Source organism: Tiliqua scincoides, chromosome 15 (genome assembly GCF_035046505.1).
Source record: "Tiliqua scincoides isolate rTilSci1 chromosome 15, rTilSci1.hap2, whole genome shotgun sequence".
Lineage (NCBI taxonomy): Eukaryota > Metazoa > Chordata > Lepidosauria > Squamata > Scincidae > Tiliqua > Tiliqua scincoides.
In genome coordinates, this window is record NC_089835.1 from 1,735,795 (window position 1) to 1,762,596 (window position 26,802).

At 50.2% G+C, this 26,802-nt stretch overlaps 1 protein-coding gene across 1 annotated transcript in view; it reads left to right on the forward strand.

The window, feature by feature from the left end:
- NRXN2 (neurexin 2) overlaps positions 1-26,802 on the forward strand; it is a 300,535-nt gene that overhangs the window by 41,751 nt on the left and 231,982 nt on the right. The window contains exons 3-4 of the mRNA XM_066610141.1: positions 4,850-4,879; positions 14,315-14,383. Coding sequence (XP_066466238.1) covers positions 4,850-4,879; positions 14,315-14,383 — 99 coding nt within the window. The remainder of the gene's footprint in view (positions 1-4,849; positions 4,880-14,314; positions 14,384-26,802) is intronic.

The following is a 26,802-nucleotide window of genomic DNA, read 5'->3' on the forward strand; positions in this document are numbered from 1 at the left end:
GAGACTGACGCGGTGATGAATGGTGACGGGGGACTGCCATGAAAGGAATAGCAATTGCACCCCAAGTGCCTGCTTCAGAAGAGGAGGAGGGCCTGTGGTGAAACCTTCACCCTGCTTGAGCTGGCTCCTGTCTTGCCTCGCTTAGATTCACACATCGCTAAGAGGCCGAGCTGCAGCTCAGGATGTCCCTGGTGTGATGTGCCTGTGCTGTGGAGTCACAGAGAGGCAAGCTGCTCCCTCCCAGCCTCAGCTGCAATATGTGGGGTAATAACTGGGGAGGGCACTCCACCTGATCTGCCTCCCCCCATCGCCCACGGTGGCAGCAGTTCCTCCTTGATATTTCAGAATTCCCAGTTTCCCAGAAGCAGCACTGGGGCCTGGGGCATTGGGGAGTTTTGAAATAGCTCCTGGTCGGAGACAGACTGCTGTGAGTGCCACGGGGATACTTAGCAGGCAATAGGGGGTAAAGCCGAGCGCACAGTCTCATGGGGTGGTGGTGCAAAGGAGAACTCTGCCTCCTGCCCAGGATCTGGGCAGATGGAGGGAGGTGGCACTGATGTGGGCACACTCTCAAAGGTGGGGCTTACGTCCGAGGCTCCCACCCCCAGAGCTGGTGCCGACCCTGCTCACGATGCTTACTGATCACTCAGGGCTGTTGTGAAGTTGGCGTCAGCACAGGAAGAGATCGTGTGTGGAGTGTCCAGTCACACCCAAAAGGGCTGTCAAAATGTTGGAAATGACTGCAAATATTGCAAGCCAGGAAGCTACAGAACTCTTGCCAGAGAACACTCCCCAGTTGGACACAAGTGTGCACATGTGGGCGTCAGCATCTCTCTGGAGCTCTGGAATCCTGGCACCCTGCTACCTGGCCAAAGAGGCACTTTTCAAGTGGTGCAGGGGGAGAGTAACTGGCTGTTCCCACCCCAGCTCAGGGTCTTTTCCAGTTTGCCGGTGTTTCTTTTGCATCTTTTTAGATTGTCCTTTTAGGGCAGGGAATGTTTTTTTATTTTCTCTGTAAACTGCTTTTTGAACCTTTTTGTTGGAAAGTGCTATATGTATAAATATTCTCAATAATAACAACAGCTCGTGTTTTGATCTTGTGGGATTTGTGGGGCGGAGGAGGGAAGTGTCCAGACTCATAAGGGACATGGGTGGAGGGAAATCCTAGCCCAAGAGCGTCCTTAGGAGAGAAACTAGAAAAACCCACTATTAAGAACATAAGAACAGCACCACTGGATCAGGCCATAGGCCCATCTAGTCTAGCTTCCTGTATCTCACAGCGGCCCACCAAATGCCCCAGGGAGCACACCAGATAACAAGAGACCTGCAAGGCCTCCTGGGAATTGTAGTTTAAGAACATAAGAACAGCCCCACTGGATCAGGCCCAAGGCCCATCTAGTCCAGCTTCCTGTATCTCACAGCGGCCCACCAAATGCCCCAGGGAGCACACCAGATAACAAGAGACCTGCAAGGCTTCCTGGGAATTGTAGTTAAGAACATAAGAACAGCCCCACTGGCTCAGGCCCAAGGCCCATCTTGTCCAGCTTCCTGTATCTCACAGCGGCCCACCAAATGCCCCAGGGAGCACACCAGATAACAAGAGACCTCATCCTGGTGCCCTCCCTTGCATCTGGCATTCTGACATAACCCATTTCTAAAATCAGGAGGTTGTGCATACACATCATGGCTTGTACCCCATAATGGATTTTTCCTTCAGAAACTTGTCCAATCCCCTTTTAAAGGCATCTAGGCTAGATGCCAGCACCACATCCTGTGGCAAGGAGTTCCACAGACCGACCACACGCTGAGTAAAGAAATATTTTCTTTTTTCTGTCCTAACCTGCCCAACACTCAGTTTTAGTGGATGTCCCCTGGAAAGACTGGTCACTTTATAGTTGAGAGTACGGATTTGGGGGGGGGGGGGGCAAGGTGCTGCTTAGTGGTATAGCCCCTGCAGTCTCGGGTTCTGTTCTTGGTAGCATCTCCAGGTAAGGGTGGGAAAAAGGCCTGTGGGAACCCTGGAGAGATGCTGCCTGTCAGAGCCTGACAATACTAAGCTGGTTGGATTAAGGACCAGACTGGGTAGAAGTGGCTGTTTATGGTCAGTTGCCCAGTGGCCTCATCCCATGGGTTCTGTTGCAAAAAGGTTATAGCAATTGTTTTCTTTCAGGCAAGGGAAATCCATGCTGGTTTTAGTCCTCTGTTACTTCCAACAGGTGCACGGGCCTCTTAGGTGTAAGGATGACCACTTGCAGTCCTTAAAGTTGATTTGCAGTCCCTTAGCCCCTTCTGCCTTACCTTGCAGAGAAGTCCCCATAACTAGTTTGAGTAACCCACATGTCCGCCTGGGCCAGAAGTTAGTCAGGGAAGCTTCTCCCACCTAATCGCCTGTAACTGATTACCTCTTTGCTGCAGGTGACCAAGTGAACGACTGTTTATAAACCTGCATTAATCTCTCTGTTTTAAGTGCAGGCAGGTAATGGCATGCTTATATGCTTAGCGGGGTTTTCGTTAATCCAGTTTGATTGTAAATCGAGGGAGGTGGGAGTTATTCCAGACTCAGTCGTGCAGAGTGCAAGGATGTGATCTGGTGTTGTGGTATGTCTATATCAGTGTTTCCTCACACTGTGGATTGAGACCCACTAGCTGGGTTGTGAGCCAATTTCAGGTGGGTCTCATTGCATCTAGCTCAGCAGCCATTGAAAATATAGAGATGAAAATACAAGGTATAGAGCTGCTGGGCCAAGGTGGCACCTGGTGGGAGAGAGGGCTGGGGCTTTGCCCTGGACAGATGGGAAGATGGGGTGCAGGAAAAGGGAGAGAGGCGTGTGGTTGGAGAAGGATCCAAGGCTGACTTCCGAGCTGGAATGTTTGAATTCTGAGCTCTGCAAAATAACAGCACAAGCGGGCTGGGTAATGGGACATTTGGCTGATCATGGCTTAGGCTTGAAGTCGAAATTGATGATGTCTCTTCTGTCATGACATCACATCCATGTTGATGACATCACTTCCAGTGATTCCCAACAGATTATCGTTCTAAAAAGTGGGTCCTGGTGCTAAAACATTTGAGATCCACTGCTCTATATGAAAAGGGCTGATCACGCTGACAAGAGTGGACCTGTCAACAAGGCTGCCTGAGGCTGTGACTTTAGGTAGGGGTCTCCAGCACGAGGGTCACATCCTGTATCTGACATAGTGTTGAGGGCTGGAAAATAAAGAAGTAATAAATACATGGAGGACCAATGCGCTAAGAGTTTGATTGAATACAATCAGTGGATTTGAGGTGGAAGGAGGAGGGGAGCAGAGGGCAAAATTGATTTGCACAGGAAAAGAGGGGAACGGATTTTGAAAAAGCATCAAGCAACCCATGATGCAAATCGCAAACTTTTGTCTCAGTTTCTGCTCCGTTTTAAGTTCAACTAACATTATGTTTCTATTCCAGGTCTCTCAGCATCGGTATAGATCTCATTCGGCCACTAGAGAATGATTTCTTTCCATTGCATTGCATTATGCACCTCTAATGGCTGAATGTGGTATATACCAGCAATGTGCCCTGCATTATTTTTAGCCTTGAGAGGCTGGGGAACATCGGGGGCTGGATAAAATCCTTCTGAGGGCCGGATTTGGCCCAAGGGCCGGGGTTTGGACATCCCTGCCTTAGATGGTGAATTGGCAATTGTGTCTGCCTTTGTCCTGCAGTTCCTCTCACTTCCTGGATTCAAATGGGCAACAGAGCAGAAGAAACAGTGTGGAAGAGAGGAGAGTGGGAGGCTGGAGAGGAATGAGGCAGAAGAGGGGGTGGGGTTGCTGCAGGGTTTTTTTCTCCTCTGCGCTTCCTCTTCTGTCAAGACACTCTACCCTCCCACTCTCCTCTGCCCTTCCTGTTCAAACCTAGGAGGAGGAGGAGGAGGAGGAGCAGAGGAGGTGGTGTCAGGAGTGCTGCCTGGTAAGGGAGGGGCCAGTATTTGGTATGCAGCCTCAATTGCCCAGGGGTCTTGAACAGGCCCTGCCTTCAGTCATCACTACCTCCTAGCCTATGGTTCTGTCCTGACAACCTTCCACCTGAGGGCTTCTCTGCATCTGTGCCCTCTTCTTGTGTGGGGCAGTGATGATGAGGTGCTCCTCCTGAGTGCCTCCTGTTCAAACTGTGGTTACAGACAAGAAATGTGGGTGAGATGTTTTGGCCTTGGGAGCAAATCCCTCCAGTCTCGTTGACACCCTCTCCAGTGTGTGGGGGGGATGAATTTCCTGGGTCAGCCTACCTCCCACCCCCCTTTTCTGTTGACCCCAACTGAATGATGCTGGTGTCCACCTGAGGGAGGCTTTAATCTTGTAGGACTAACAATTTTCCTTCCTGGAGCAGTTTTGCGCTCATGCCAAGCCCTGCGGGCCACACAACTCAACTCTCTTTCCCCTCGAAACTGCCTGGTTTCTGTGGTTTGTTTCTTTATCCCCTTTTTTTGTTGTTTTGGACCCAGAAAAAAAAAAAAGCATTTTCTCTCTCGGGGTGATACATCCGTTTTGCCCGAAATGCTTTTTTTTTAAACTCCCCTTAAAATCCTAAAAGAAACCAAACTTTTATTATTTTTTTTCTGTTCCCCTCTTGTTATCACTTCGGTTCTGTCTGGCTCTGTCCGGGATTTCAGTTTCTTCTCCTTTCCTTTAAGTTTGTTTCGGCATCCGACCCTCAACCCCCTTCCCTCTCTATCTGCCGGGGGCCTGGATGTCTGTCACAAGTTAAAATCAGCTTTTAAATTGTGGCAAAGAGGGGAAAACCCTCCTTTTTTCCGTGCGTTTATATGACTCGTCTTTTTTCTTTCTTTCTTTTTTTCTTTCCTTCCCCCTCAAGGTCCAGCTCATCTGACGTTAAACAGCCAAGGTATGGTGATAAGTTTCTTTCAGCAAATGAGTTTTTAATTTCTCCTGTTCTTCTTCCCTGCTCTTGCCATCTCTCTCTCTCCCTCTCTGTCTCCCTCCCCGGCTCATTTTCCTCCTCCCATCCGCCTGAGCTATTCTCATTCCACATTGCTTTCTGCCATTGCCTCGCTTCTCTGTGCTTTATGCAGCTGAAATATGGGTTGTTTTAGATGTGAACGTTTGTGAAAGAGAAGGGGGGTGAAGAAAAGCATGTTTTTGGAAGAGAAAGCCAGAAGAAAAAGTGTCTTTCCTCCCGCAGCGCTGTGGAGCTCTGTTGAACCGTGTGACTTATGTTGATGATATGATTATTAACAGCCTTGTGTGGTTTGCTTCTTTGATTGCTTCGGTGCCTTCTTGGGGACTGATCCGCTGGGTGGCACAAACTGGCATTGCCCGGGATTGAGGAGGACTGCTGCACTGGCAGCATGACATGGGTCTTCTAACTGGAAGTGGGCAGGGGTTTACTGCAGCATCAACTGTGGCTGGGTGGGGGAATGAACTGTGTATGTGTGGAAAGACTGATTCTCCACCTAGGTTCATTGCAGCATGTGCCCACCAGTGAACAAACTGAGTTGCTTGTTGGGGTGCCCTTCTTGGCAGAATGGAAAGGCTTTCAGCCTAAGTTCAATTCAAAGGCTCTTTAACTGCTGTGAAGCAGTTTGGCCTCTGGGGGGAAAAGGGAATGTCTGGCTGGACTCTTCCCCCCCACCCCCCAGCCTCCAGATTGATGGAACAGGGACTTAAAGGTAACCTGGATGAATCCTGTTGGCAGGGCCAGCTTTAAGCCGTTTTTGTCCAGTGTTGCACATACGCAACACGGATAAAATGTGTACACCGGCAGAAACGGGTTAAGTTAATTGGAAGAATTGCTCCCAACTGGGTCCTGTGCCTAAGGACCCCCCACGCTAGGGTAATCTACTCTAATCTTGTCAAATATACACAACAACACCTTGCAACAGACACCAAATGCTGCAATTTAGTATTAAAATGTGTTTAGATCCATTTGGTCCATTAACACACATTTTGATTGTGTTTCATTCATAGAGATATAAAGTCTCTAATAAGTTTTATTCCTATCTCTAAGATGCTGCAGACCTTGGTTGTGAACCTGGGGTCCTGCCACAAACGTTTCTGAGCGGGCTCTACAGCGCCTAAGGCCGGCCCTGCCTGTTGGCCTGCTGCAAGAGTCGTGGACAGCCTTGATGTTTACACAGGGAAGGCTAGAGTTGTGGTGACTCAAGATTCTTGTTCAGAAATCCAGAGCAACTGCACCATATTCAAAGCAAATTTAGAGGCTGCTGCAACTTCGGCAGTGGTCAGTGAGGGGCATGTGCTATTGGCCAGTTTGAGGAGGAGGCAGGTCTAATGTCGCCTATTAGATATGATGACAATGGATCCTCCATGTTTCAGGTACTGTTATTGGGCTTGGTGAAGGCACTGGTGTACCTGGGGGAATCAAGGGGGGGCAAATGCCCCAGGGTGTCATACCTGTGAGGGCAACAACACCTTCCTTGCCCCCCACTGCCTTCCTCGGCTCTGTTCAGAGGCCTTTGAAGGGTCTTTAACCCCCTCTTCCCATTTTCTGGAATGCCAGAAGCGATGTTTTAGGTCTTCCAGAGCCCTCTGAAGGCCTCCAGACTGATGGGGGCAGGATTCTGCAATCCTGGTTCCGGGAAGCACAGAGGCCAGGCTTGCCAGTGGGTGAAGGAGACCCATCGAGGCCTTTCTAAATGTGCAGCTCTTCTATGGAACAGGGTTTATGAGAATCTCGGCCATTGAGGAGGCTCATAAGTCTCTATCCTTTCTCCAACTGAACTTGTGTGGTTTTTGCTTGTTTCAAACATCCAATTTTATGCCAAGGCAGTCCTGACTTCTGCAAGGTGAATCAGTGATGAAATTCCTCCTCCTCCTGGGCCTCCTCCATCAGCTGCCTTCCTTGGCTCTGTTGCCCAGCCATACAAATGAGGGAGATTCCTTGCTTACAGGGCCTGTTGCTCTCCAACAAGTCAGCAGCCAAGCCCCTGATGCTCCTGCCCTGAAGGAACATCTGCAACCTCCCTGGTGAGTGTTGGCTATGGAGAAGAGGGCCAAAGAGGTGGCCACTCCCGAGCTAGTGGGCTGCATGACCTGAAACCATGCAATGATATTTTATTTATTTAGTGCCATCCATGTGCAATAGATGTGCCATCGACTCTTTGTAATAGCTTAACATTTGCTAATTATTATGCCTTGATATTGTCCTTGGAATATGTAAGATTGCCCCCCATAATGCAAATGGAGAGGACTGAGGCTGAGAGGGAGGTACTTGCCAAAGGCCCCAGCTCAGTGGTTTTCAAACTCTCATGGAGTGGTTTTCAAACTCTCTTGCGGCTGGGGAAGAGGCAGTGACGCAATCCCCAGGATCACGTCGCTAATAGGGCTGCAGGGACTGGGATGCACTCACCTGCTCAAGAGTCTGCAGGGCTCCCCAGCTCGTCAGAAGTGAAAGTGGAGCGATTGCACTCTGCCTCTGCAAAGCCGGAAGTGGAGCGCGATCGCTCCCCTTTCACTTTCAGAAACCAGGGAAGCCCTGCAAACACCTCACGCAGGGCTCCCCACATCCCAGGACAGCTGCTGCAGGGACTGGTAAGTGCATCCCAGTCCCTGCAGCCCTGTTAGCGACGCGGTCCTGAAGATTGCATCGCTGCCTCCTCGCTGCCCGCGCCCCTTAAGGGGGCAGAGGCCAGGGCCTTCGGGCTGCCCCAGTTTGAAAACCACTGCCCTAGCTTGTATTCATAGCAGAGGTGAGATTCAAACCAGGGAAAGGCCTGATTCACTGCTCAGTCTCTTAGCCAATGCTCCATACCAGTTTTTCTCAAGGGAAGAAACTGGTCCCTGCCCCAAGAGGTTTGCAATGGTAGGGTCTTGCTCTTACTCATTTTTTTGAATGTGATGGTTGCATTGTTGTTATTGTTTGATATTTATTTACTGCATATCAACAACAAAAAAAGTTTTTAAAAAAGGCATTTTTACTTTTTGCTTACATAGGAAAAGAAGGCAACTTTTTCCTGTACCCAAAGAGCTCGTAATCTAGAAAGTAACGCAAGGGAGACCCTGAGAGGGATGCTAAGCTGGGTTGAATAGAGACAGTAGCTCTCTCCATGCTAATCGGAGCTGTAGGATAGAATTGGGAAGCGCAGGAGCAAGGCAGGCTGCCCCACAGCCGCGTCCCCCACAGCCATACCCTGCCAAGATAATAGCAGCAAATACCTGTGCATTCTAGTGCAAGCCTCGGCAGTATACTTGAAAGTGAATCCCACTGAGCTCAGTGGGACTTGCTCTTAGGCAGTGGTGTAGCTAGCGAGGGATGGGAGGGGCGGTCTGCCCTAGGTACCAGCCTTGGGGGGGGGTGACTCCACAAGTGACCAAAATCGCTAAAATTGCAGTGGTTAGGAATAATACCATCATGCTGTAGACTGCTGATGTGAAATTTGCATCAGAATACAATGAAAAAAAACTGGAGTGAAATATCTCCAGTCTGTCAAAAGTTATGGCCAAAAAACCAGAAAACAAAAATGCATGGAGCCCTATGGAAAGTGAAACTAAGCCATATCATGCATTTACTTGTGAGTAGGTGAACTTACCTTAGTTCATAGGCAAGGGCAAGTGGACAGGAATCCAATGACACCAGGTCCTGATCCGATGAACACAGCCCTCCGAAAACACCTGAGAAGGAAGTCTCTCCCTCCAAGCTGACGAATGTATTGAGCCCTATGGAAAGTGAAACTGTTTACTCATGATTAAGCAAGCTTGCCTTGGCTAGTGGTCAGGTCAGGCAAAAAGGAACACAAGACCACCAGAATGGTCCCAATTGGATGAATGTGGAGCTAAACAAATGCTCCAGAAGGCAGCCCCCCCCCCCATAAAAAGAATAAAGCAGAGGCTTGAGCTGGCAAGGTGAATTTTTTTCTATTTTAGACTTGTAAAGCTAGGCTGGCTTCCCCTTATTTAGTTATTTGTTTTTCTTTAATGGGCAACGCAATCCCATCTTGTGCTGGAACAGGCAGGCCAGGAGGCTTGTGCTGTATCCAGCACAAGATAAGGCACCAGAGTGGCTCAACCAGAGATAAGGGGAAACTCTTCCCCTTGCCCCCAGGTAAGCCACTGCAGCACCTATGGGTCTCCTCAGACTTGCGCCACCTCCTGAGGTGGCACAAGTCTGAGGAGAGCAGAGCGACATGCAGCCATTGTTTGGGGACAGGGGTTGGGATCTGGCATTACAGCCGGATCCCAGCCGGATCCTAGCTCCCACCTGCCCCCGGGCTGCCCTCCGCCTGCCCTCCACCTGCACCGGAACACTGCTCTCCTGCCTCCTCCCTGCCCTCCCCAGACTCCTGCATTGGCCAAGCTCAGCCAATGCAACTTATCTGAGGGCAGCTGCCATGGAGGCTGGATACAGCCTCTGTGCTCCAGCACACCTCCATGTGCTGGTACAGCTTCCTCCTGAGGAGGCACAAACATGCTTTACAGCACATCTGCCACCTTCCTAGGCCTGCGCAAGGGACTTGTGCCAGCCTAACATGAAGTTAGGATTGCGCCCTTAGTTATTTATAATTATTTATTTTAATTTGCTTGATGTCACTTCTAGTGGGTCCTGGACAGATTGTCATTTTAAAAAGTGGGTCCCAGTGCTGAAAGTTTGAGAACCACTACCTTATCTCAAAACAGACCAATGAGACATTGGGGGGGGGGGTTGACATCCTGGTGACCAAAATTGTGGCAATCCTGGCTTTTAGGAATAATACCATCATGTTCTATACCATTTGGTGCAGAATTTCATCCATTGCTTGTGGGGAAATATTAACAGCATTTATTTTCTGGCCATTATTATTATTCATTTCATGTCATAACTACTGCTGTCTCTCCATCTGACCTATCTCTCAGGGTTGTTGTGAAGGCAAAATAAGGAGAGGAACCTTGCACATCACCCTGAGCTCCAAAGAGGAAGGGTGGTATAAAAATGTGAAAAATTAATTAATTAATTGTGTCGTATGGGGGAGACAAAAATGTATGGGCACCGGGTGTCAAATGACCTAGCTACTGCTCCTAAGTAAGTACATGTAGGATTGCAGCCTTAAAGAAGTGAAGCCACTTTTAAGAATGAACAGTTCCATCTGCAGGCCCCCCTCTCCTAGTTGGCACCATAAGAACATAAGAAGAGCCCTGCTGTATCAGGCCAAAGGCCCATCTAGCCCAGGGTCCTGTATCTCACAGTGGCCCCCCAGGTGTCTCACAAGATCACAAGAGACCTGCATCTCGGTGCCACTGCCTTGCAACTGGCATTCTGAGGTAGCCTACTTCTAAAATCAGAAGGTTGCAGATACCCATCATGGCTTGTAACCTGAGTTGGACTTTCCTCCAGAAATTTGTCCAGTTCCCTTTTAAAGGCATCCAGGCCTTCAGATGCCACCCCCACATCCTGTGGCAAGGAGTTCCACAGACTAATTGTATTGGCAACCTTCAGTCTCGAAAGACTATGGTATCGCGCTCTGAAAGGTGGTTCTGGAACAGTGTCTAGTGTGGCTGAAAAGGTCGATTCGGGAGTGACAATCCCTTCCACACCGGGAGCAAGTGCAGTCTGTCCCTGGTCTGTCTCCCTGGCTGTGGGCCTTCCTTCTTTGCCTCTTAGCCTCAGACTGTTGGCCAAGTGTCTCTTCAAACTGGGAAAGGCCATGCTGCACAGCCTGCCTCCAAGCGGGCCGCTCAGAGGCCAGGGTTTCCCACTTGTTGAGGTCCATCCCTAAGGCCTTCAGATCCCTCTTGCAGATGTCCTTGTATCCTTGTTACATGACTAATTACTTGTTACAGACTAATTACATGTTAGGTAAAAAAACTATTTTGTCTGTCCTATATCTGCTGCCACTCAATTTTAGTGGACGTCCCTTGGTTCTGGTGTTGTGTGAAAGGAAAAAGAACATCTTCCGATCCACATCCCCTGCATAATTTTGTATGTCTCAATCACGTCTCCTCTCAGGCCCTCTTTTCAAAATTGAAGAGCCCCAAACACTGCAGCCTTTCCTCATAAGGGAGGTGCCCCAACCCAGTAATTGTTCTGGTTGCTCTCTTGAACCCAGGCAACTTGACTCCCCTCTCCCCACCAGCAAATTAGCAAGCATGGGTGCCATTTCTGTTTAAAACTTTGAGTCAACCTGTTTCCCTGACCCCAGGCAAAATCAGTCAATTTTCCACCTCCATTTGACAAAGTCCCCTGACGGGGGCAGGGCTGTAGTCCTGGCCCCTCTGCTTGTGCATTTCTCCCTGCAGGGCTGATGCTGGGCCACAGAAGTTGTGGCACTGGGAGGGGAAAGGACCCATCCTTCCTACAACTGCTAATGGGTGATCTTTTCCCACTGCCGCCCCTCCTCTGTGCACTTCCTGCTTCATTACAGCAGTGGTTGGCGCTGCTGCCTCTCCTCTGCTCTTCCCTCTGCTCTTGCCTGGTGACAAAGCACAAGGTGCGTAAAGGCCTGTGCTGCCAACTCTCCTTTCTCCTCCGTGCACCTTGCCACAGGCTCATGCCAGTGCACAAAAGGGAGACCAGCTTTGCCAGGGCACCCTTGCAGTGCTCCAGCTGGATCAGAGGTGCCAGTGAAGAGCTCTGCCCAGCTCCGACAGGACTCAGTGGCATAGCCAGGGCATTTGGCACCCGGGCCGTGATGTCGGATGTCACCCCCTCAGTAGTGCCTGACCCAAAAGTAATTACTTCCAGGTTTATGGCATGCTCAAAGTGATTACAAGCTGCTCTGAGCATCTGATGGCTTTCCCCCACCCCCACCGGACAAAGAAAGTGAAAAAGCAGTCAGCCGCTCAGAGTCAGAGTGGCTCACAACTGCTCTGAGAGCCCACGGGGGGGGTGGGGGTTGCAGGAGAAGGTACTTCAGTGGTGAGGAGGCAGGGAGATATGGCAGGTGGGCAGGCCTCAGGATGTGCCATCGGGGTGAAGGTTGGCACCTTCTCAAGGCATGGTACCTGGTGCAATGTATCCCCACCCCCCTAGCCACACCACTGACAGAACTGCCTGTGAAAGCCCCACCAACTGCTAGTTTTTGGTCATCATTTTTTTCAGACATGGATCAGTGGTTGAAAGTCAGCCCGGTAAAAAGGAGAAGCTGGAACTGTGTAACAGGGAGATCCAAAAGCTGCTGAAGTGGGAGGGGGTGGTGGGTGGTGGCTGTTGTGGGGCTTTGGAGAGCCGCCATAAAGAGTCTCACTGGCGACATGCGCCCTGCAGGCTGTGTGTTGGACCACCCGATTTACAGTTACAACACATGAATCTGAAATAGCATCAACTACGTATATTATTACAAAGATTTTGCTAATATAAGGGGTACAATTTATGGAAATGGACTGCAGATTGTGAAAAGAATTTGCTTTAAGAGGCAGCCTTTGCAGGGGGTGGGGAACCGACCCCCCTGCAACCAAAATTAGCAGGGGGTGGGGAACCAACACCAGCAAAAATGACCATACTTGCAGCGAGGAGGTGTGTGCTGGACAAACAAAAGAAAGCGCAGAACAAGGATTTCGGAATGGAGTGAGTAGCAGGAAGGGAGAGTTGCTGGTGGCTACACAGACACTGTCCAATAGACACTCCCGTGGCATTCGCTGCAACTTTAGATACCGTAGTGAATAATCTATGAACAATTGAAGAAAAGCCCTTCATGGACCTGACCAAGTGTCTGACCCAAGCAGCACCCTCCACTCCTGAATGGCCAATCCAATGCCTCTGGGAAGCCTTCAGGCAGGGCTGGAGCACAGCCGCCCACAAGCTGTCCTCCAGGAACTGGAACACTGCTGCTCCGAAACAGTAGCCTCCCTGCAATCAATGCCATCTGGAGAAAAGACAGACCGCGTGGGTTGTGCAGAGGCCCTTGAGACTTCCCAAGGCATTGCCCAAGTGCTTTCAAGCTTCCCTCTGTGGCCTTGAAGGCTAGGTAATTATTTTTCTTTTTTCCAAAAAGCCAGGTTCCCAGGATGCTGTGTTCTGGGCGTTCACCCTCCCCCCCACCCGACCCATGCACATGTTCTTTATATTGGGGGGAAAAAACCTTGGAAAACATTGACTTTCATTGGAAAATTTTGTTTCAATATGAATGGTGCACTGGGGTGGGCACTGTGGCTGGGTAAAGATCAGAAGCCCACCCACCAGAGTGTTGTGCTGTTTCAGATCCCCTCTGTTACACTATTTAGAAACAAAATGAACAGCAATAAAGGACCATGTTGCATGTTTTTGATTAGTGTGTGATTTGGCCTCAAGGTACCACTGGGTAGCCTGGCTTTTGTGTGCTTTTGTCCTTGCTTTCTGTGGTGAGGAGAAGGCACATGCCTAGAGGAGCTATCTTCCTTACTCTATGCTAAGCAGGTCCCATTGAGGACGAAATACTGTCTTCATTTAAAGCCCTGCTCTCTGCATTTGCTCAGAGGTGCTGTTCTCTTTCACACATTCCAGGCCTGTCCTTGAGGCGGTTGCTTCTGGCAGCAGAGTTGCAAAGGGGGGGCACCCACTCGACTGCCTGTGCCCCCTTCTGCCGCTGCTGGAACAGAGCGGAGTTGGAAATATGGGGGAGGAGAGTGGTGGGCTAGACTGTCTGTTCCACACTTCCTTTTTTGCTCTGTTCCCCTTGTCCTTTCTGAATCTGAGGAGTGGCAGCAACTGATGCATGAATGTGCAAGTTGGAGGGTGGCATATGCATCATCTTGGCTCCTGGTACCTGGAAGCTATGCTTGGACCTTTTCAGAATAGATTCTGGTGTGGCTCCCTGGCTGTAAGGAAGCCAGTCTTGGACTTCCAGTTGTCCTAAAATGCTGTTGATCAGAACTTACGCGTTTGTGAATGAGCAAAGGGGAGTGACACTCCCACCCTGAAAGGCCGAGTTGGAAAAGAATTCTCCTCTTGTGCACTGAGAGGTGCAGCTACCACCAATGTTCGTCACGTGTGATCTTGCCTGGATTGCAGGATGCTGGGCTTTACCCAGCCTGTAATTAATCTGTGGAACGCCTTGCCACAGGATGTGGTGGTGGCACCTGACCTGCCTTTCAAAGGGGATGGGACGGATTGATGGAGGGGAAATTGCAGGTTACAGGCCATGGTGGGTATGTGCAACCTCCCGGTTTTAGAAGGAGCTGTCTCTGAATGCCAGATGCAAAGGCGCGCTCCAGGATGCGGCCATCTTGTTGTCCTGTGTGCTCCTTGACGCACCTGGTGGGCCACTGTGAGATGCAGGAAGCTGGCCTGGGTGGGCCTTTGGCCTGAACCGGAGGGACTCTTCTGAGGTTCTTGTGCTGGGGGTGACGCGCAGCTCATGGGAGTGGGGAGTCCTTTCAGCGTTTCCTCCCTAATTCTGTGGTTCTGCTTCTCCAGTAGGGTCCCTACTGTACTCGGAAGGGGGGGCAGGGAGAGGAGCCAGTGAGGTGCACCAGACATCAAAAGGTCAGTGTTGCAAACTTTCCCCTTCCCCTCTCTTCCCTCCAGCTCATGTGAAACACATCACTGAAGGTCCACTTCTGAATTAGGAGATGAAATGATGCAAAATGGTACTTTTTAGTGGATGTTGGAGCATTTGCAGGCTTCAGCGGCCCACAGAACTCTTGGGTCGGAACAGTGGAAGTGACTGAGAAATGGTGGCAGGACTGGCAGAGAACTGCTGGCATCATTTTTCCATCACCAGTTGTGTTTTCTGGGTTCCTTTAACGTTGCTTCTTATTAATGCCTGTCACTTTTGTTTTCTGTGTACCTCAAAAAATGGCATGTTTCTTAGTTGTCCCAAGACAAGGTATAAATTTTGTATTTCCTGTTCTTTGGGACCACAACATCCATCACTGTGTACTGAATCATTCTGGCCCTTGTCATTCAGGGCCTATGCCAGTTTCTGGGTTCAGTGCCCCAAGAGCTGCAAGCCACCCATCACCTGATAGTTGGATTTGAGTAACTATCGATACGACAATGTGAGTGGTGGAAAGATTTCCAATGCTCCGGTCCAGGTGGTCTTTCACCTTTGGCACAGCTCCTTGCAAAGGGCTGAGAAAAATTCTGGGTACAAGGCAGGTGTTGAAGACATTAGGAAGACTGCCAGGGACTTCCAAGATTTCGGCTGTGCAAGAGTTTCCTAACTGTAACAGCTGTCCCTCACTAATGCAGTCAGCCTCGTGCAGTTGTGAGCTCCCCCGTGGAGGTTTTCAAGCAGAGGCTGAATGACCACCTGTCAGAGATGCTGTAGCAGTTGCCTGCCAGTGCAGGGGGTTGGACTGGATGACCTCCAAGATCCCTTCCAATTCTCACCTTCTAGGAATTTTAAAATTGCATGCATGTGTTAATGCGCATGTGTTTGTGAGAGAGATAACAAGAACGAGCGTTGGGGGGATCCGTTTGGACAATATCAAACAACCTGCTTATGTACTTGCAACCTTGCAACCCCACCGCCCCAGTGGCTTCCCAGCGGCTCCTGCTAGCCTCTGTGCCCAGCCACATCAGCACACCCCGCCCCTTGCCAGCTGCGCAAAGCGTGAAAAATCCCAGCCTTAATATTTAATTACAATGTGAGCAATTAATCCGCTTGGTCCGAGGAGGGGGGGGGAAGGCTCCCAGGGATCGTTAACATTAATGACGCATTCAATACAAATAAGATGTCATTAATACACAAAAGGCTGTGATTGATTTTAATCAGGGCGTTCTGGAAAAGGAGCACAAGGAAAGGGCAGCTTGTACTTTGGCGATGTGGGGGTGGATGTGTTGGTTGGCAGGGAAGGAAGAGGGCAGGTGGGCAAATGCAGAAGGGGTACTGTCCGAGTCTGGCCATAGAGCTCCTATGCCCAGCCAATCTATGTCCTGAGTGCCTGCTTCTGTTACAGTTGTGCGTGTCTGGGCAGCAGTCCTGATCCTCTATAAGGTGGCATTTGAATAAATGGGGAGTCAGACTATTTAGTTCAGTATGGCTGTACGCAAACTGACAGAGCCTCTTCAAGATCTTGGGCAGAGGTCTAATGTTTAAATGGGAGGCATTTCTGGAGAGGCAAATAGAAGTGTACCTGCCCCCCCCTCTCTCTTGTTTATGGCCATGTCTCTTAGGCTGGCCCAGCTGACTGACCTACACCCTACTCCCCAATGTTGCATCTGGAGGGTGAGGTTGGATCAGTTGCCAGCCCCTGGAATCTCAATAGCCAGGTGGCTATTGAAAGCAGTTGTGGAGACCTGCCACAGGGCCTCCAGGAAACTCTGACATGGCATCGTATTGGGGAAGTGGCATCTCCAGGAAGTGCTTCAGGGAGTGTTGGCAATCCCTAACATCTTGATGTTGGTGAAGGACCTGAGGATCTCAGAGAGCCGAATTGGAGGTTGTCATGGGCGAGATCTCTCTTTCCCCACCTCTGCATTGAAGATTGAGTGCTCCTTTGCTGATTCTCTCCAGCCTTGTATAGCAAAGCAACTCTCTGTTCTCCTCTCCATCACTGGTGCTCAACTGTAGCACAATTTGTGGAAGAAGTGGTCTGGGCAGGGAAGGGGAGAAAAGGTTGCCCAGCTCTCATCCCCCCCCCCCCCCGCAGCCCCACTGCTTCTCCCTCCTGTCTGCAAGGGTTGGACATTCATTGATTGGCCCTTCAGGGACGGAAAAGAGGGAGATAAATATTTTGCATTAGCAAATAAAATAGTTCATGGATTTAACACGTGCACATCCCCACCTTCTTTGTAGCACAAAGAAGGCTTCCAACAATCCAAATGACATAACAGAGTAATTTTAAAGTCAGAGAAGTGAGAATAAAACATTGCATCATTTTAACGGTGCAGGATTTAGGCAGCTTTTTATGTTCCGCCTTTCCACAATGGCAGACAAAGTGGCGTCTAGTAAAATATCACGAACGGGGTAATCGGTGCACAATAACCACCAAACAGAAAACCAATAAGACAACACAGTTTGGCAACCTGGTTGAGCAGCTCTCGCAGCAGGCTCAAGAAGCAATTCAGGCTGCAGGCCCCGATGGTGATGTGTGTGGTCTGGTCACATCATCTGAAAATGGAAATCGAAGTGGAAGGGGCAGGCAGGCAGTTGCAGGCGCACTTGTCTTCTGCGCCTATTGGAGATCAAAAGCTTGTCTCCATAGAAATGTGCTTTTGTGTGTTCCCCCAAGTCAGGCAAGGACAAGCAGTGGGCAATTTCTCTAGGAAGGGGGTCCAGAGATCCAGAGCAAGCATATTCAAGGCTCTGCTCCTTCCCCTGCTGCTGATATATCTTGGTTTGGGTTGGTTCCTGGCACTCTAGCCCATCACTCTGCTTTCTCCTACACTTCCTCTTGTGTTAGAGACACTCTAGTCTGTTACTCTCCTCTCCCACATGGTTGGCAACCTTCAGTCTCGAAAGACTATGGTATAAGCCTACAGCACCTGGTATTCCCAAGAGGTCTCCCATTCAAGTACTAACCAGGCCTGACCCTGCTTAGCTTCCAAGATCAGACAAGATCAGGGATGTGCAGGGTAACAGTTGCTGCTCTCCCAACGCTTCTTCTTGTGCTAGAAACACTCTAACCAAGAGGTTCCCAAACCTCTTCTCAAATGCTCTGGGACATCACAATGAATCTATAGGGGTGTCGTGGGTGGTGTGCCAGCCAAGTTGCTTGGCAGGGTGAGTGCAGGAGATAGCAGAGCAGAGGCTCTGCTTTGCTCTGCTCAGTGAGGGCCCACTCACTGAGTGGTTTTATGGCAATTTAGGTTGTTTTTGCCATACAACCAGGAATGCTGATGATGTCATCATGTGATTGGCACTTACTTCCAGGTTTTGCCACTGTCGGCAGCGAGAGCAGTGTGTTGCAGGGCCCAGTAAGTTTGGGAAGTGCTGCTCTAGCCTGTCACTCTTCTCTCCTTCAGACATCTGCTAGACACTCTAGCCCAGCCATTTTCAGCCACTGTGCCATGGCACACTGGTGTGCTGTGAATGGTCTGCAGGTGTGCCATGGGAGTTTGGAGGAAGGTCCGTATATTATTAGGGCTAATAGGGTTGTGAGGACCACACCGGCAGCATGATGGTGTGCCTTGTGCCTTGATCATTTTAGTACCTTCTTAGTGTGCCTTGAGATGAAAAAGATTGAAAATCACTGCTCTAGCCCGTTGCTCTTCTGTCCCTCACATTTCCTCTTCTGCTAGAAGTGCTCTAGTTGGTACTCTCCTGTGTGCTGCTTCTTCTGCTCCGTTGCCCTCATCCTTTTCAAATCCAGGAGCAGGGGGATGAGGATTTGCAGGGGATGGGTGGCTAGGCAGGCAGGCAGGCAGCGGTGGACTGTGCCAGTCTGTTGCCTGAAGCGATGGTCTCAGCCCACACCTCAACACTGGGGTTTCTGTCTCCCAGACTTCCTTTCCAATTAGGCTTTCAGTAGCCCGCCATTCCTTATTTCTTCCACACCAGCCCAGGGTTTCAGGGGTTGCTTGCAGAGAGGAGCTAGGAGGGAACACTCCTCCATGCGGGCTGGGTGGCCTCTTACAGTCTTTGCCCCCAGTTGGGGATAGGATTGTCTTCTGAAACACGCTGCACAAATATGCAGCAGGGACTAGGGTTGCCAAAGAGGGAGGCCCTGTGTGTGTTCTTGGCGCAGAAGCCTCCCGTTCTGTGGCCAGCTTAATCCGAGTGTACATTAGGCTTGGCTGCATTGGCCTGACAGCTCTGTTCATTGAGGGGGGGTCGGTGGCCAGGCAGGGGTTGCTGCAGCCCTTCCTAGCCACTGCCCCCCTCCCTGCGCTGACTCCCCAGCCTCTCTGCATACATGCCTTTTCATGTCAAGTTGTGCTGGGCAGCCACAAGGTCTGAAAACTTTTTTTTTAATGAACATTTTGATTTGAGGTGCTGGACTCTGTAATCCACAGTTCTCTTGCCAATGCAGAGGAGAGAATCCTTGAGCTTTCCTCCTTCCACGCACCCAAAGGGAAGGGATTGTGATGTTTGTGATGCAAACTCCAGTTTCTCTTTGTGATGTTTGTTTACTGGGAAAGGTTTGGGGTGGGGCCCAAAGGGACCAGGTGATGGGGATTCCCAAGGTGTTGGCAGTGCCTCCGAGCCAAGACAAAAAAATGATCCAGTTGGGCCTGTGATGTGGCACATCTCTTTTTCCCTTCATCCCTCACAGCAACCTGTCCTCTGCCTTCTTCTCAACTTCCCCCCTCCTTGCAACCACCCCTCCCCCATTGCAGCACAAGGACATGCACAGCCCTGGCACAGGCTGCTAGCTGGTTGCTATGCCGACCATGTGCTGGGATGCTGGCGTGCTGGGTCTCAGGGGAAGGGGAATAGGATTAATTGTCCCGAAGTCTCGAGTTGATGAGCTAATGACTGGAGCTGGCGGTGTGCGGAAGGAGCTGCTGTGGCACGGGCGGGGTGGTGTGCCATGGAGGAGGGGAGGAGCATTGGTGACTATCTTGCACAAGCAGTGGTGAACACTGGTGTGTGGCTGAGTGGGAATTTCCCTGTGAAGATCGGGCACAGGGGGCAATGCTACGGATGCTCATAAATCAGACTGAGAGCCCAGTCCTAATGGAGCACTTGGCTGGTGCAAGTCTCTTGTGTCCGTCCAGGAGGATCGCAAACATGCCACAAAGCACAGTTGCGCCTCCTCAAGTGTCAGCTGGGCCAGCGCAGGGGCGTGCACCAGCCTGCGGAGGCTGTATCCGGTCTCTGCGCCTATGAAGAAATGTAGGTCTAGCCAAGCTCATGTTCTGGGGAGAGGGGACGGCGGGTGGGCCCATGGGCAGGTGGCGGAAGAGCAGGGAGGTGGGGCCAGGACCTGGCACTTGTGCCGTATACGGACCCCATTCCCGGGCAACACAGCGCCATCTCTTGAGGTGGTGCAGATCTGAGTAGACCCATTGGGGCTGCATCTTCTCTCTCCTGGGTAAGGGGAAGGGTTTCCCTATCGGCCTGCCTGTTCCAGTGCAAGTTAGGATTGCGCTGCCCATGCACCAGTGACGCTGCTAGGCGTCCCCTGGCACCAGTGACGTCACCAGGGATTGTGTCACCCAGTGTGGGAGGCCAGTGTATCACCTCCATGATGGACCTCTTCCCATGCAGTTTATTGGCTATAATTTTTCATTGAAGAAAGTTTTGACTGTGGCTTGTTTCATTGCATTCTGTATGAAATTACATATCAATTGATATATGATGGTATTATTCAAAAATATCAAGATTTTAAAAAATTTTGATGAGTAATGGTGTCAGCCCCATCCCCGTGCATGTCACCTAATGCGGCCCACACTCCCATAGCAAAACCACTGCCTGGCACTACCTGCTACCCCTACCACTCAGCAAGACATTGGGAAATGAAGTGGATGTTTGGAGGAGAGGAGAGTGGGTGTGTTTCCAACACTAGGGTGTTGGAAACATTCCTGCCCACCCCTCTCTTCTGCTCTCTGAATCTAAGGAGCAAGAGCAAGAGGCCTGACTGCTCCCTGCCAGTCCCACCATCTTGGGCAACCATCCCAGCCAGCCTCATGAGTGGGCCAGCCCTGCCTCGGTGTGGTAGCTGGCTTTCTGGATCTATGAAGTTGGCTTGATAATATCAGTTGCATTCCTGTCTCATCCTTCCGCCAAGGAACACAGGAAGTATACAACTTAGGCTGCAATCCTAACCTCACTTTCCTGGGAGTCCCACTGAACACAATAGGACATACTTCTAAGTAGACCTGGTTAGGATTGTGCCCTTAGAAGGGTATCGCAGTCCCTCCTTCATTCTCACAACAACTTCATGAAGGCAAAGGAATGGAGACTGGCTTAAGGTCATCCAGCGAGTTTCATTGCTGAGAAGTGATTTGAACTCGTGTCTCCTCCTTCCTAGTCTGACGCTGACCACCAGGCTGTACTACATGGTGTGGCTCTGATTGTGCCATTTGCAGGAGCATTATAACGGGTGCTTGTAGGTGTGAGAGCCAATGCAAGCTTATTACAGGTTTTTAAAAATATCTCTGTACAAGGTCTTCCCTCTCTCCCCTCTCTCCCCTCCAACTTTTTTTATGCTCATAATAATTTATGCTCATAATAATTCTGTGAGAGAGGTTGAGCAGTGACTAGAGAGTAATTTGTCTAAAACCCATTGAATTTTATGGCTAGGTGAGAATTCGAACTCAGGTTCCCTGAGTCCTTGCCTGATACTCTAACCTAGTGATTTTCAACCTTATTCATCTCACACACTGATAAGATGCTAAATATGTCAAGGCACACCCATGGTTTTTTGGACAATTGACAAGGAACACTCCCTGGACAGGGGGCTCAAGTGCCCCAATGGTCCTGTGACCCTCCCCCAAACTCCTGTGGCACACCTGCAGACCATTCACAGCACACCAATGTGCCATGGCACACTGGTTGAAACTAGCTGCTCTAACCACTACTCCAGACAGTCTAAGACTGGAGATTTTTATGGCTTGTGTAAGTGAGTCTGATGGAGTGTGTCTGTGTCTGTGTGAGTGACTGAGGGCGAAATCCTATCCTGCACTGGAACAGGCAAGCCAAGAGACTTGTGCTGTATCCAGCGAGGATAGGGACCCAAAGTGGTTCAGCCAGAGGTAAGGGGAGACCTCTTCTCAGAGGTGGCACAAGTCCAAGGAGAGCGGAGTGGCTTGAAGCCGCTCTGGACTCCCCGGGAACGGGGATTGGGTTCTGGCATAACTGCCGGGTCCCAGCCTTGCCTCCCACCTGTTTTGCCTGGCAGAGATTTCGGAGTGAGGTGGCTGGGAAGTTTCAAAGGGTTATTTTTAAAGAGCTGCTTTTAAGAGAAAAGCGAGCTTTAAAAATGAATGAGGCCTGCTGGGAGCCCTGGAAGGGGAAGCCAGCTTAGGGGGAAGCAGCCTCAGGGCTGGCCCCAAGCAGATGCCGGTCTAGGGATCTTGAGGGGCTGCGGAGAGCAAGGGGAGAAGGGGAGCTGCAGTCACCGGTGAAGGTGGATGCAAGGCGGAAAGTGAATGGCCCCTTCTACAGCAAGGCTGGCCACCCACCTCTCCTGACCACCTTGCCCCCATTTCCTTCCCCCCTGCTCCCCACCATCCTTCCCCTCAAGCCTTGGCAAAAGCTGCAAATCCCAGCAAATCGGTTTGGAAGTGGAAGCAATTATGCAAACGGTGCAAAACACCTTGATTTGCATAACTCTGAGCGATCCTTGGCAACATAATTGAGTCTTCCTTTTCAGCCCTCAGGATCATGTAGGATCCCAGCAGCTGTGTGCCCCTTAATCCCACCTGTATTAATATCACCTGAAAAGGTTATCATGCGTCCTTTTGGTCCCGGACAGCTGCCCTTGAAGAAGAGTTCTGTGTGACTTGCTGCTCCCATGAAAGCTAGTCTGGCTGTTGAGCTCTTTGCTGTAAGAATTCCCCATGCCTGCCCCATAAAGTGCCCAGTGTTGCTCAGTGGTCAAGAGACTGAGCTGTGAACCTGGAAATCTCGGGGTTCAAGCATCGCCCCTTCCATGAATGCACTCCAAAGTAGCCTTCAGAGAGAGGCTCATAGCTCAGAGTTTTGGCATTCTCCATGCAGAATGTTCTGGGTTCAAATGTCAAGCTAAAAAGCAACCAGTGGGACATGATCAAAAGCCCTATGTCCATGATGTATGGCATGCATGGAGGGCATTTTTTTGTTCATGAATAGTTATTGCCAGCCCATTCTCCTGCACAGTTCAGCTCCTCCCCTGTTTTTCATGTAGTAAGCCCCCAGGTGTAGTTCCTGGCAGCATCTCCAAGCAGGACTGGGAAGCCATCTGCTGGAATCTGTGCAGAGCTGTTGCTGGTCAGTGCTTGATGGTGCTCAACTAGGTGGCCCAAGGGTCCGACTCAGCACAGTTTTCAATGCATGTAGTGTAGTGTAGATGTAGTGTAACAGTGCAGAAGCACTGAGCTTTGGAGCTTTGGGCGAGACATGGCAACTTTGGGTGGGCACACCCGCCTTTTTTCTCATCCTTGGTATGTTCTTTGTCCATGGGAGCTGAGAGCGTGAGGCCCAGTGCAGAGGAAAACAGGAATGAGTTATGGTATAGATAAGAGTCAGAGCTCAGAAGTTAGGAATGTGCTGTTGCCTGCAAAGCGTCTTATCAGTGACTGAGAGTGACCCGAGCCTTGTTTGTATGTTGTTTTATTGAGAATGAAATAAAGGCTGAGGGGCTAGCTCGAAAAAGCAGCTTTCTGCTCCTTGGGCTCAACCTGAAACCCTGGCTCCGTGTGTTCTTTGTGTCAACTCATCATTGCTTCATGTAGGTGTCTCCTGAAATGTAGATCCCAGAAGGTGGTGCTGGGGGGGGCCCTCTGCTCTGCCCTGTGGCTTATAGCAGCAGTCTTCAACCTTTTTTGTGCCATGACCCCAATAAATAAATAAATAAAATATGAGACTGAGGACTCACCGACATTCCCGCCCCCTCTGGAGACCCAATCCACTCGCATCTTGTCCCTGCCTGCCCCGTTTCCCCCTAGTTCTTGTGTCCTCACAACAACCTTGTGAGGTAGTAACCTGAGCGGGGCTGGCCTTAGGAGCTGTGGGGTGAGAGAGCAAGAAGAGACAGTGTAGGATTATATCAAGAACTCTGTTTTGGAAGGTAGAACCATTACTGATTTGGATCCAAGCCCTCTCTTGCATTGGTTTGAAAAGGCTGCCATGATCTCCCCAAATGAGGCTTTGCAGCCCCATTTGGGTTGTGATGTGCCTGCTGTTGGCACCCAGCCCTACTGCTCATTTCAACACCTCCTATGGTGGGGGTAGGGAGGAGATGGCGGACACCTTAAAGCTTGTCTGGCAGCTGTGAGGGGCTGCGGGGTGTAAATAAACTAAAGCTTAATCCTAGCAAGTTGGAGGTGCTGTTGCTTGGCTTAAGCCAAGAATAGATTTGCAGCCTGTTTGGGGGGGGGGTGGGTGGCTAGAAAGAGCAGGTTCTAGTCACTCAGGCTTCCTTGCAGAGGGTGAGACTAACTGGGGTGCTTTTTCTGCCCCTTCTAGATTAGCTTTCTGAGGTGGTCTTTATGTAGGGCTGCCCCTGAGCCTCTTCTTGCCAAGTGCTGCTTCACTGGCAACCTTCCTGCTTCCTGAGCATACAGGCAGCGTCTTCTCCAGAGTCAGCTATAGCTCCATCATGCTCAGCGTGGTCAGGCACTGACTGGCTGCAACCAGCTTCAGGGTTTCAGGTGGGTTTTTATTCCTCTGCTGCCAGGAGTTGAACATGGGACTTTCAGCATGGCACTGAGTAGTGCACGCCTTCCAATGGCACCTCGTGGGCATTTTGAGCAGCCTGTTTTGCCTGTTTCCTTGGATTTTGGAAAACTGGTGTGTCTACCTGGATTTTTAGCCCCTTGCAAAGGTGGCTGTGAGATGTGGTGAGGCTGGGAAGGGTGAGGGTGAGGGTGAGGTTCTGCAGGTTCTCATATCAGCTTTGCCGTTTGCTGCCTTGGAGCACAACACCGCGCCGCCACACCCTCCATCTTGTGTGCCCACGCGGCGCCATGGACACAATGACAGAAGTGGGTGTCTTCGTGCAGCCTGACAAACTGTGATTGACACTCCCCCTGCAGATGGGGAGGAATTATAGGTTTGCCAGGGAAGCGTGAATGAAGGCAGGTGACGGGTTGGGGCAGACAGAGAAACAGGAACTTTCCTTCACTCTTGTGGGGATGTGACACCCCATCTGGCAACCCTCTCAATTTAATTAGGAGTGGGGAACCTGGGATGGAAATGGACCCCTGGGCATGCAAAAAGGCTATCTGCATATTCAGAAATGGCTTGGACCTTTACAGGGGAGCCCCCATACCCGTGGATCCCGTATCTGCAGATTCACTTATCCATTAATTGGGTGGGGGCCCCCAGTGCACATACTCCGTGCGTATGTGCCTAGCTCAGACTGAGCTCAGGCACTGAAAAAACACAACTTCTGGTTTCATGGCAAAACGAAAAATGAGGTTTTTAATGCCTTATAAGGCATCAGGAGGCCTGGGAAGCCCTGCAGCTCTCCTCACCTCTGGGGGGGGGGCATCCTCAGGACCGCAATACATTTGTCTGTATCTGTGGTTTCAGGTATCCATGGGGGGGGGGTGGATTTCCAAAATGGAACCCCTGCAGCTAAGGGGGCTTGCCTGTACCACCTCTTGTGCTAATGAAAGCAGCAAACTTCCAGGCAGCACAGAAAGCTTCTTTACATTACCCCCCCCCCCAGTAAACTTTGCTTAAGAAGGGTCCTGCTGGATCAGGCAAAAGGCCCAGATTGTCCAGATCTTGTTTCCCCATAATGCTCCATCAGGCGGAAATCTAAAGATCAGAACTCATACCCCAACCTCCTGCAACCTGCAAACAGGAGGTCCTTAGCAACCCCTGCTCAGTGCCCTCCATGAGTTTGTCTCATCCTCTTTGAAAGCCATCCGGGCTAGTGGCCAATCACCATACACTGTGGCAAGGAGTTCCACAGGCTAATGATGCACTGCGTGAAGAAGCACTTCCTTTGATCTGTCCTAAATATTTTCTCCTTCTCTCAACACTCTTGCAAAACTCTCAAACAAACAAATCCTCAATCCTCTTTCTCCACCCCACACACCATTTTGTGAATCTCAGTTGTGCCCCCCCTCACCTTTTCTCCAAGCTCAGAAGCTCTCAAAGTTGCAGCCTTTCCTTGTGAGGAAGATGTCCAAGCCTCTGAATCATTTTGGTTGCCTTACCAGTTCTCAGAATGCTCACCATGTTAGTGGCACCTGGAAGATAAATGAATTCTTTGCCTTCCAGATCCCACAGGACTCATTTTTGAGCTGGGGTAAAAAATTTTGAGCTGGGGTAAAAAACCTTCAGAAGAGAGCTCAGGGATTGTATTTCTCTGCTTCCAAAATTACAGCCGCCAACGCAGGTTGGACATCTGTAAAACATCCAAAATTGTGCAAAATCTGCACGAATAAGCTCAGGAGTTCCTATTTAAATTATTGGTGTGCTCCAGGGCAGCTGGATAGCCTTTCATCCACCAGTTCAAGGTCATTCTTGTTATTCTCCCAGTTTGACTACAGAGGGATGTATGCAGCCCTGGGGGGAAAGGGCTCTGTCCTCTTGCTTTGAGGAGGGCAGTCAGATTTGAATCTTGGCTCAGTCAGCCTTAGGGCCCAATCCTAACCTGGTCTACTCAGAAGTAAGTCCTATTTTGTTCAGTGGGGCTGACTCTCAGGAAAGTGTGGTTAGGATTGCAGCCTCAATCACCCTTTAATAGAGGTGTTAAAGGGTTGTCCTCCCAGGTCTTTGGTGAGGAAGCTGTGAGCTTTCCAAATGTTTTTCCGTTGTGTCCTTGAATGGCTGGACGAACTGGACATTGACATTTCATCTAGTCTAATTGAAATATAAATTCATGTATTATATGCCATATGCTAAATAAATAAATAAATAAATAAATAAATAAATAAATAAATAAATCCAATTTACTTTGGGGCTCCCCTCTCAATTCACCCCCTTTCCTGAGCCAGGACCTTGACCCCTTTTTCTCCTTCAAAGCCGAGATGCGGGAACTCTCTGATGGGGCGGGAAAGCAGAGTGCCAGAGGGTGGAGAGCACTCTGCGCATGGAGATGGCCAGTGCCAGCTTGCAAGGCCTTGGGCACCATCGTGGTGACAGAGAGCGCAAGGAGCTCCAGGGCCCGCCACATTGTCTGTGGCCGTCCCAGATGGGAGCAGATCTGTTTGTGGCACCTCCAGCGTGATAGAAAATAGGAACACAATTCTATTCAGGCACAATTCATAATTCAGGCATTCTGATACAAACTCACCCCCCCCCCTTCGCCCTTCACTTTGCTTCCATCTTTTAGGTATGCAATTCAGGGGTTTGACATGTTGCCCCAGGTATGAGACCCTCACAATGGTTGCTTCCTACTGCTGAGAGAAAGGCA